Source organism: Thunnus maccoyii, chromosome 6, assembly GCF_910596095.1.
Source record: "Thunnus maccoyii chromosome 6, fThuMac1.1, whole genome shotgun sequence".
In the NCBI taxonomy this organism is placed as follows: domain Eukaryota; kingdom Metazoa; phylum Chordata; class Actinopteri; order Scombriformes; family Scombridae; genus Thunnus; species Thunnus maccoyii.
Window position 1 is genome coordinate 9,603,077 of NC_056538.1, and position 12,039 is coordinate 9,615,115.

A 12,039-nucleotide genomic window follows, 5' to 3' on the forward strand; every position below is an offset into this window, starting at 1 on the left:
TCTGACCCATGCGTACCAACATTTTGGAGACCATGGGAAATTGGCGACACAGATGGTGAGGTAGTGAAATGAGGCCACATTGTATAATGATTCCTCTCACACATTTCATTTCACTTCATATCATGCATAAATGATAGATCCACTTTATCATAAAAATTCAAGCCAGCAGTGTTATTTGTGCTTGTGCTAGTGAGCCATAACTATTTCATAAGCACTTTTCAATTTTAAGAGATATAAGCCAACTCAAATTTTAAATCAAAGTCCTCAACATTTCATCAGTGCTGTCTCACCTGGAGCATAGAGGAGAGGATCAGTTGAGGAGCAGCACAGCAGCTGCTGCAATGAATGATGTCAGGATGTGGCAGGTGGCAGGATTCAGGAAAGTCTAGCTTGCCTTTCCTTGATATTAAGCGTGAACATACTGATTTCTTTTTCACCTCAACCATGTTAACTGATGAACTTATCATCATCGGTTGTAGAAATCCAAGATAACATCAAATAACTTAAACAAACTTAACGTAAAAATCATTGCAGAACAGAGCTCTAATAGATTTTCAATAATATCTTCTAATACTGTGCATAAATCATTAGGTATGATTTTAGTTTCTATATAGTTTATGTGTGTAAAATCACTGCAGTGAACACACAACTATGCTGTCAGGCACACAGAGCACATTGGAGACACCACGGTGGCTGCTACACACTCTGCCTTCTCCAGTCACCTCACTGCCACATCTTCATCACCTGTACTCATATATGGACTGTGAAAATTAGAGAAACACCTGTAAGCTGGATTTTGGAGTAAATATAAATGAATACAGTGTTTTATTGTATTTTAGATATTGAGTGTGTGGTGTAAAAACTACTTAAAACTGGTTAACTAGGAATTGGCCCGCTGCAGGGTAATAAGTTCTGACTTTACGATCCACAGGAATATTTATTGAAGTTGCATAAGGTTGTTTTGGGTTACACACATAACTTCAAGCAAGTGACGAGCGAGATGGCCTGATGCACTGACTCTTGACACTGATTGATCAGGCGTCTCAAGACAGATTGACTGATTGGTCTGGGGAAAGAAACACATGTACATCAATATTCATGAATGCTTTTGCATTGACCGTTTAGAGGGTGTAGAGGGCAGGATATGAGGCTGATCCATGTGCACACGTTTTCAGGTGGACTGTGATTTATAAAGGGATAAGGGATTTTTCTTTTTTGGCCCACGCCATTTTTGGCTTTTGTGCACACTGCACACGTACACTTTTAGTGTGGATCCTATGCACTGTTTTATAAATGAAACCCCAGAGCAGCATATGTGACAGAGGAAGGTGTAAGAGGACAAGAAGGAGGAGAGGAAGATGGTTGGGAAGTGAGAGGTGTTGACAGATTAATGGTGGATTACTGAAAGGTGGTTAGTGACAGGGAGAGAGGAAAGAAGGAAATCGAGGAGAGGAGAGGAGAGGAGATAGGATGGAGTCGTATTTCACTTTTTTCAGCTCTCAAGTACACTTCTCAAGTCACAAAAGTTACAAAAGCAACAAGAACAAGAGTGTAGGCACAAGTAATGATAACAAAAGAGCAGATCAGATATAAACAATGAATGCACTATCAAAGCTATTACATATTGTATGAAAAAGAAGGTATTCTCGTCTGTGAAGGTCAGATTCCTCTCTCTGCTGTCTTGGAAGCAGCTTTGACACTGGCACCATAAATTACTGCATACCTGATGCATGGACAGTACTGTATGTGCATTTTCATGTCATATTTAAGTAACTAGGACAAATGCTGAATTCTCTCCACCTGAGAGGTACAGATTAGCCACCATCTATTTTCAGCAGCAGACGGAGCTGCCGACAGTGCCAGCCGTCCACTCGACACTGCAGGACTGCGATTTGTCAAGCCTCTCAGTTCGGGAGTGCTGTGTCAAGAATCTCTTTTTGCCTTTCTGGTTAATATGAAAATGATTTATAAGATCCACAGCCTAAATAAATTCTCTGCAGTCAGCAGTTACCAACCATTCATACTTGGTGGGTTCCAGCTGAAGGCATAGCTCCACGAGAAGCACATCTTTCATCTTTCCACAGCTGATCATGACTGAAAAAAAGACTTCTTTCTTCTTGTTTCTTCTTGGTTTGTTAGTTTATGTGCAACCCCTCCCCAAAAAGCTAAATTTTCACAATTTATTGGTTACACAGTTCTAAAAAAGACTACATATGGTGGGATACTAAAGATGGAAGTGTTTCAAGTCATATTTAATAGTGCGTAGGAGTGAGGGAACTTGTTTCAGAGAAGTATTTCTTAAAGTGAGCCTTTATATGTAAATTTTGCCTAACAGCACCCACTATCTTTACAATTACGGAGTAATTGTGGCCATATTGGCAATTACAGGATAATCTCAAATGGTAAGATATAGTGTAAAAGTATCGCAAGTAGAAAAGAGTCATAAAGATGGTGAACTGAGTCAATAATCTCCATCTATAGCTATCTAAACATTGTAAACATTAGCTAACATTAGCCACCATAAGTTAATGGTCATACCAGACCAAACCAAGCTGTAGTGGTAAAACTTCTTAGTGTATTGAAGTGAGCAAAGGTGTGCTTTGTTTTGTTTTTTTTGCTTTTTAGGTGGAAGAAAGTGTTATTTTTTTCTTTCAAAAGTTACATAGTGTCTCTTTAAAATCTGTCCAGAGTAGAACACAATACAATACCTGAACAGAAGACACCTCATTAATACTTTTCTGCAGGAATATTTGTAGCACATCACATTTTGTTGGATGGTGCTAGTAGACTTACTTTCTTGTGTTGACTGTTTATTTAATGAAAACATTCATCTTTTGCTAGATGCCCTGAAAGATATTAATCTGCTATAATCACACTCACAGATCTTCCTCTGGGGAAACAGACTCATGAATCAAATAACATTTCTCTGCCTCCCGCCGCTGCTCTCTCTGTACTGCATATCACATCCCCTCAAGGGGGACTTTTGCTTACACATGTTACACACACACACCATGTACTGTATTTGCACATCAACATGAATGAATGCCCACCAGCACACACACACACACACACACACACACACACACACGCTGGAAAATGTATGCATGCATGATGACATTTACCCGTTGGCTCACACACATTTCAGACCATTCACATCTCACACACACATATGCACATATTCTTAATTTTCATCTTCTTCTTCTCATAATAATGCTACTACTAATAATAATACATATTAAAAATTAATCTAGCTTTATTGTCTATGAATGGTATCATATCTTTCAATTTCCCTCTGTGGCATGAACGCAGTGTTTTCAGTTGAACTGATGAAAATATTAAGACACACTCTTCTTATCCACCCACTCATATGTGTAGAAACCTAACTTCACACACACACGCACACACACACACACATGCATACACGCATATAAACACAACATGGTGTCATAAACCATCAGAGAATATAGCAATAACCAGACATTGCAGCATCGTTGCAGCATTATTCGAAAGACAATTTGCGTGCCACCAGGCTCTCTCACAGCATGCACACACATACGCGCGCACATGACTACACACACCACAAATAAATGCACACACAAAGACAGCAATATTTTTCTCAAGTTTAAGAAAATACTGAGAGGATAAAAAACCCTGGAAATAGATTCCCACTTCACTTGATTGTGTGTATATGCAGATCACAAGTGTCAGACCTAACCTGCAACTCACACAGCCTCTCTACTCCAGCTGGAGAGTTCTCACACAAATCAGCATACACACACTCACACTCTTCCCATCATTCATTTGGCTTCCAGTTAGCTGTTGTCAGTAGTCTACAGCAGCAGTAACATCTCTGCTGTATCTATGCTCCAGAGGAATAACGGGTAGTAAAGCCTTACCTCGGCTCCCCTGCAGATCCTTTACAAGCTGGGGTGAACATCTCGCAGTCAGTGGATGGTGCAGCATTAGCAGTAGACCAGCTGCCAGGAGCAGGAGAGGTTGAGTGAATGTGTGAGAGAGAAAGAGAGAGGGGGTAAAGGGAGAGGGAGTGCATATAGGGGGAGGGTACAGAGATAAAACACAGGGTAGGGCAGAATTATGAGATGAGAGAAAGCGAGAAAACGTGTGTGTGTGTGTGTGTGTGTGTGTGTAAGAATGGGAGATGGTGTTACCATGGAGAGGGCTACGCCTAAACTCCTTTAAAGCCTTTTAAAACCGAGCGAGCAAAAGAGAGTAGAAAGATGAGAGAGAAAGTCAGGCTGAAAAAGGGAGAAAAAGGCAGAAATGTGTTTTTGGCAAAGACAGAAAGGACAGACTAAAGGATCAAAGGAGAGAGTCAGCGGGAAAGGAAATTAATAAGGGAGGAGAGGGAGGGAGGGGTGAGGGCACGGAAAAGTTAAAAGACCGTGACCCAGGGCAAAATGAGCACTGGACTCATCATTATTACTGTCAACAGCATTGACCTTGACACAGATAAGAAACAGATACATAATTCAAATTTATGTGCTGTGAACAAATACAAAAAGAAAATTTGAAAAAAATGATTTCAGGTCTTGACATGAAGCTTAATCTGTTCTACCATAGCAGAGAGCAGCTGAGAGAAAAGGGTTTGAAGTTTTCAGGCTTGGCGGCAAACTGCGTAACGGATATAAAGGTTGTAATGTCATTTATAGCTTTTTGGGCTGATTATCTTACCTTAAGAAATCAATGACATCAATCACAACACCTAAAAAAGCAGATATCACACTCTACTTTTGGATAATCTTCAGCTGTCTTGTCCATTTTAATTCTTTTGTTTAGAAAAATTAACTTTACTTCAATTAGGGACTCTGTCTCTGTCCATGTTTGGCTGGTATCTGTGCATCAATTTGCTATTAATATTCATACTGAAATCAATAAAATAACTACATTCAAAAAAAACATGTAAACCTGTGAATTAAAGGCTGCTTAACCACGCCGCATCACATGAATTCAATTGCATCAAAAACTGAGAAGGAATTAGCGCTAAGCTAGTTACCTTTAAGAGCAGGAGTTTAGCTCCTTTAGTATTTATGATACTATCTTCTTGTTTATTTATATGTAACAACAAACTGAATTGCCAAGATGTCAGTTTATCAAGGCGGTTGTTCTTCAAGCTAAGCTAAATTTGGTTTTAGTTTTGAAACAAACAAAATATAAAAATATAAAAACCAGGCCATATACATACGCACACTTGTCAGCCAATGGGGTATTCACAAATAGATTGGCTGGATATATGATTATATAGTTTGTGGCCAATCACATTTCCAAGCTGGCAAGGAGGCAAAGGACATATATGTGACACCATAAGCAAGAGAACTGCATCTATGGGGGTCTTTACCCAAAACGTGTAAGTGTCTATTCAGTGTAGCATACTTTAAAAACAATTTATAAAATGCTATATATTCACTGCAAGTAATTATAATAATTTTATACATTAAAAGAGACATCAAAAAGTTAGATTGTGGTCTTAACTAAAATATGTAGTTCCTGTGTTTTGGCTTTGTTGGGCAGTGTGACTGTTACCATGAATGAAAGCCTGCTCTCACCTCACACAGGAGTGTGCTAAAAGGGTTTATAGTAAAGGTCAGTGATTTTGATATTTGAGAAACATTTCAACTCATAGAGGAAAAAGAGGCTGACACGGACACACATACACAATAACCAACAAACACCAAGGGATCATAGGTGTCAGTTATTCAATAAAGTAGATCCCCCGTTGAAGTACAAAGGCTATCAGATCAATCACCCACACACACACACACACACACACACACACACACACACACACACACGCACGCACACACACACACACACACACACGGAAAACGTGATTGATGTGCGGCGCAGAGGCCACAGTGTTCCAGTGATGACCTAGACAAAAAAAAGAAACATCAGCCACTCTAAACTATTTCTTATTGATCTGGTTTCATGCCTGTGGCTCTAACAGCACACATGGACACACACAGTCCTACAAAGGGAGAAACAGAGAGAGGGAAGAGGAGACAGCAGGTTTAATTAAATCTATCCTCCCTAATGGATAGACCGATGCAGACACAACTGAACCCACAGGTGCATGCTCATGCAAAGCCACTGTCCCTGTGTCTCATCACACACACACACACACACACACACACACACACACACACACACACACACACACACACACATCCACAGATCGCAACGCCCTCTGTTCATTTGTTGTGTTTGTTTTTAGGATGTGTCTTCTTTTCCTCTAATCTCCAGGCAGCGTAGTCCTCTGGGATCCTTTGTCAGTTCTAATTGGTCCTGCTGGTTGGGGTTGCCTTGGAAACCAGTTTAGAAAGTGTTGGTTGGATTTCTGCCAAAGGTTCAGATAAGATTGGCTGTAATGGGCCATTGTAACTGACACTGTGCGATTGATGCAAATAGAGACGTGCTGACACTAAAAATAGTGAAGCAGTTTGCTGTTTATAGTCATCTGTGTCATTTCAATGTCAGAAACATGCGGTTTTAAGTCAAATTTAAACGCATCTCCAAAGAATTGAACACACAACATGCTGCAAGGGGTTGAATATGGAGTGCAAAACCTCACCTTGAAGATGAACAACTTCCAAATAGTGCATTACTTATATAGTTAAAAGGAGGATTTATATGATCTAATTTGGAGGAGTCTGGGTTGGCAGTGGTTTGTGACACTGTCACATGCTGTCTGCCATAGTAACAAGCCCCCCACAGACCTAAATCTGTCCCTGTTGCTTTATGCTGAATGCAAGCCAGAGGTTACAGATCCTATTATATCTGATGAAATTCAATTCCACCTTCCCTGTGAACAAACCTAACCTGATGCGCCAGATGGTTTGTTACACAGAACCGTCCTTGGAAACTGTTTGGAGAAGGAAAAAGCACTTTCAAAAAAATACTTAGCAGCTGATTGGATGAACCATCTGTCTGTCACTGTCTTACCTTGAGAGGCAGCTGGATTCATGGAGATCATGAGAATCCTCATAGGATGCTGATTGGTCTGAACCACCAGTGGTTCAGACACAAGCACATTATTTGAAGCCTGACAAGATGAATTCTCGCATGATTTCATGATGTTGTGATGTCGTGATGTTGTGATCTCGCGAATCCAGATGCCTCGCAAGGTAAGAACAAATGACCATTGAGCCTTTTTCAATGGGCCACAGTTGCTTGACTTGTGACACACGAAACATTTCCAAAAAATCCCTCCATCGTTTATTATCTTTGAACCGTCAAAGGTTTAACTGAAAACAAATAATATCAATATTCTTATAACATTTATTATTATTATTATTTGGTATTTTCTATATTTTATCCCCATATTTTGTGGGATTTTAATGTGTTGGGGTTTTTTTGTTATTGTACCAGGACCCGAATAATGTGAATTTCATTCCTTTACATGTAAGATGTGTTGGATTGACTATTCAAACTTGAAACCTTTATTTATTCAGGATTTTATTAAAGGGGTACACCAGCGATTCAGTATTGTACATCCATGAAGTTGGGGGGCATGTTGGAGACAGATTCAAAAACGATTAGTCAAATTTGAAGCAGCAGAGGCTGATGTATCCTAACTTTTAGTCTCTATTGTGGGTTAGTTCCAAAAACTCTGCAACTTGAGAGCATCTTTTGTAAAGTCTATGTCAATACCTTGACAACATCACCATGACATCATCAGGGTTATTTTCTCAGATTTGACAAAGCAAAGTACTCCTCATGATGAATAAACCCACTTTGATGTGTCAAATTGATGGAGTAACACTTTAAAATATAAACCCAGATTATTATAATTATAATTATTATTATTATCATTGTTTTACATACACCTTAAATGCACTCTTATGATCTGATCACAAATTTATCTCTCAAAATACACATCATACCACAGACAGACAGCAAATATTCCATCAGCAATCTAGATTATATTGTATGTTTGCACAGTCTTTGCCAAGAGCTGCCCTGACACAAGCCCACCGAAGCAACTGAAGCAGTGCATTATTACTATTTCGTGTGTGTATAAAATATTTATTGCAAGCAGTGCAGTTGTGTGTCTGTTTGGGGGAACATTCGATTTTTTTCTCTGCTCTTCAGCTAAAACATCTGAGTCAAATGCATTTATTTAACACCTGCAGTATGTTTGCACATTCTTTTGAATCAAAAACTGTTTTAAATCCTGGCCTTAAGTAAATAATATAAAATATTGATATTGTGTGTACTCAGATGTTTCAGAGACAATCAACAATGGAGGGACACTGCAGCACTAATACTTCAAGGTAGATAAAGACCATTTCTCTCAGGTTTTCTCAGTTTAAATTATTAATCACAAAGAGACATAATATCATATCTTGTGTCACTGACAGAATGGGTGGGGGTATGACTGAATGTCTCTGCAGGCTCTGAATCTTGAGTCCTCGTCAAGGTCAGTTACAGATATTCCAACTGTAATGACTCATCAGATGAATGCCTGGATCACAGCCACGTAGATGGCAGCAGCATGTGTCATGGCAGCACAGGACGAAGGTCTGCTGTGTAAAAAGGTCATGCTAATGTTAAAGGTTGTGGAGCCACAGAAAAAGCAGTATAAATAGACATGTAGGCCAAATGTATGCACAAAGAGAGAGAGAGAGAGAGAGAGAGAGAGAGAGAGAGAGAGAGAGAGAGAGAGAGAGAGAGAGAGAAAGAGGGTGAAGTGGCACAGAAATAAAATGTCCTTTTGTTAGTAGGAAGATGATGAGCTGCTTGCTTTAAGATGCCACAGTACCTTGCATTTTCCTTCATCTTATTCTAAGATTCTAAGTATTCTGGTATTCACTTTAAGTAGCCTGAGTAGAAAGACAATGTATTTAGAATACAATCATAAAATGGACACTTTGTGTTTGAGAATAGTAAAAACACCCTAAACACCATTCTTTTAGTCTTTAAGACTCTTAAAGTCTCTAGACTTTTTTCTAAAGTGACCCAAAACATACAAGAATGGCAATATTTCAACTTAAAGCTGATACACATTTTTGTACATAGAGGGTTAAATTTGACCCATCTTTATTCAAAAACACTGTTCAAAAATGTTTTTCATTCTTCACATTCAACAACATTCTTTGAAATCATCCACCATGAGATACCAGTTTGAAGAATAATACTGTCAGTTACAACTTTATTTTCTAACAAAAAAGCTGGTCCAGACTCTCCAGTGAGCGAGAGCAGTGACCTTAAACTCTGGAAAAGTGACAGACGGCTGACAGACTGTCCCTTTGGTGCGTCCCACATGATGTATCTGCCACAGCAAGCTGAAGGGGAAAAATAATTGGCATAAAAGAAAAAAAAAAGCCTGAATTTACTGTCTATGAAATTAACAGTTTATAAAAATTACAATTTAAATCATTATACCATGAAAGTTTATCATTAAATGTACTGTTAAGGAACAATATGTTGGTGCGTATTGGTGTAAAACATTAATCAGGCAAACTGTGAACCATTGAATGAATCCATACGCGCCCTCTAGTGGATCACATGCAAGCCACATACAGTATGTACTCAAAGCTCTGCCCATTCAAAAACATGACCAACACTTTAAAGCCTCTCTAATCAATATTTTGTGGATGAAGTGAGGGGTGATGAACCCACAGAGAAGTACAAACTCAAGAGACGTTTTAACATCTGACACAGATGAACTACAGGGAGCAACTGGCCAAAGGTCTTGCTATGGGTCGATATGATATGCAGGAGGCTATACATATAATGACCACTAGGTGGCAGTGAAAGACTAAGTGAAGGTCCTGCTGGTCTTGGTGGCATGAAGTAAGGGAAAAAAGGAGGTGGCATACAGCAATTTAAAAGTTACATACAGTTGACTACTAACACCTGCCTATGAGGTACAGGATGAGGAATAAAACACAAAGTACATCTTATTTTTTATCATATCATACAGTGCATACATAGCAAGATGATATATTTCTCATATGATATCAGTAAAGATATGGACATCAGTTGGTAAACCTCTGTCTCAAAAAAATGGCCAAGATCTGAGCAAAATGTTTAAAACTTTGCTATAATTGATAATAGTTACTGTAGGAATATTATAGTGCAGTGATGTAAGACATGATTTAAAAGAACGTAAAGTATGTTAAAGTCACTATGAACTCATAAACTCTATATTACTTTGTAAATTCTTAAAGGAATATTATATGAATACTATAAACTAGGTGAGGAGAAAAACCTATTTCATGTAGTCTGAATATAACACATCTGTCACTCTTATATCATAGAATAAACAGGCATAATCAATAAAAAACATTCATAAGGTATTATTTTGCATGCTCAAGGGAAAAGAACTGGTTAAACCACTCATTTTATACATATAACGATGACAGCCAACTATCCATCAAAGTACATTTCTGATTCCTACATATGAACCTTAAATTTCCCCCATCACATTTGGCCGTGATAAATGCAGCTGGTTAACCAGCAGCCTGTTTAGTGTTCCTCACAGCCTGAGAGGGAGGGAGGCAGCAGTAGAGAATTTATTTAGATCAATTCAGTAAAAAGCTAAAGAGGGATTAAAAAAGGGCTAAAAATATTTAACTCTGAAAATTTCAACTTGTCTGTTTGAGGTTTTAGCATTTGACTCAAACCATTTACTTCCAAGAAAATCCAGCTCACTGTAAGGCTGTACAGTAGACTTCATTGGCTGCCCATTGTGTTGCTCTGTCACACGTTCACACCCTGACTTTTCTAAATACATCAAAAATTTGCCATCTGCCAGTTTAGAACAAGTCAGGAAAACATCACTAAAGCACAAAACCCTGTATCAGCTTTAAAAATATTCCTGGTTAAAGATCCGTCTTCAACATCCCTGCTGTGATCAGAGTCAACTTCTCCAGGTGCTTTTTCAATACAATCAACTATAATAATCCTGCTCTACATTTCAGAGGAATACTATACAGACATCACAGAAGCCCTGTGTATTATTATGGGACTCACTCTTAGGATTGGAGAACTGACTTTGCATCCATTTGTTGTAAAGTGTGTTTATTTCTCTCCCACTAGATGGTGATGATGTGAATCTTTTGGAGACCTCAACTCAACTGTGTTACTGTTGCCATGATTTCTTTGTATTTGATAAAAATGTTGCCACATTTGGCAGTAATTTATTGATGTCATATAACGATGATGTTACATATAACTAATCTGCACAGACATTGAAGCTGTGCTATGCTCTATATGCTGTATGTTTGTGCCTAAACATACTGTCAATGAAATGACCTGCAGCTGTCAAACCGAGCTTCACTCTGTTAACTAACAAATATGTGTGGCATAATACTAGGTAGTCAGACCTGCTCCTCCACACTCAGAGCACTGCTTTGTTTATTTGATCACCTGAACTGCAAGAAAATATTAAAACACTTTGAAAATGGAAATATTCTTCCACTACCTAAAACTGCAACTAAAGTGAAGCATCAGAACAGAGTTATTCATCCGAGATACAGACATACAGCAACAATCTTGTGTTAATTTCACTGACAGAAGAAGAAAGAAGGGTTTAGGCAACTTAAAGCAAATACAGTAAAGCTGCCAGTACACAGAGGGAGGCTAAATGTACTCTCTGTCTCTAACATTTGATCTTCAGGCGATGCTGAATTTTTGTGGTATGTGAAAGTTGTGGGTAAGCTGCTTGCACTCGTTCAAACTATCAGCTACACCTTGTATATCATGTATTAGGTGTGTGATGTCGGTCTGTGATGGTTTGGACCCTTCAAGATTACACCACAACATAAAAATGTTTTTAAATTACATTTTTGGGTGCCACTTTCTGATAAGTCACCCTTTATAAAGGCTCTATAATCATTAATTAGCATTAATGGCTTTATTAATGATGATGTATCTCCAGTATCAACATTTCTTCTCTTCTTTCGTCTTTTTAGCTCTTCCACAGGAAGACCCCTCCCATTAATTACAGGTCCAAGGTTTCTCACTTTCTAATAAGCCATCAAGTCATTAATAATAATAATTAATAATGGGTCTTTG

The 12,039-nt window shown here is 38.5% G+C and overlaps 1 protein-coding gene across 2 annotated transcripts in view; it reads right to left on the reverse strand.

Moving 5' to 3' along the window:
• rap1gap2a (RAP1 GTPase activating protein 2a) overlaps positions 1 to 3,988 on the reverse strand; it is an 83,435-nt gene extending 79,447 nt beyond the window's left edge. For both annotated transcript variants that reach the window (XM_042413878.1, XM_042413876.1), the window contains exon 1: positions 3,897 to 3,988. In XM_042413878.1, the coding sequence (XP_042269812.1) occupies positions 3,897 to 3,937 (41 nt within the window). In that variant the 5' untranslated portion in view covers positions 3,938 to 3,988. The remainder of the gene's footprint in view (positions 1 to 3,896) is intronic.
• Between the last annotated feature and the right edge of the window lie 8,051 nt (positions 3,989 to 12,039).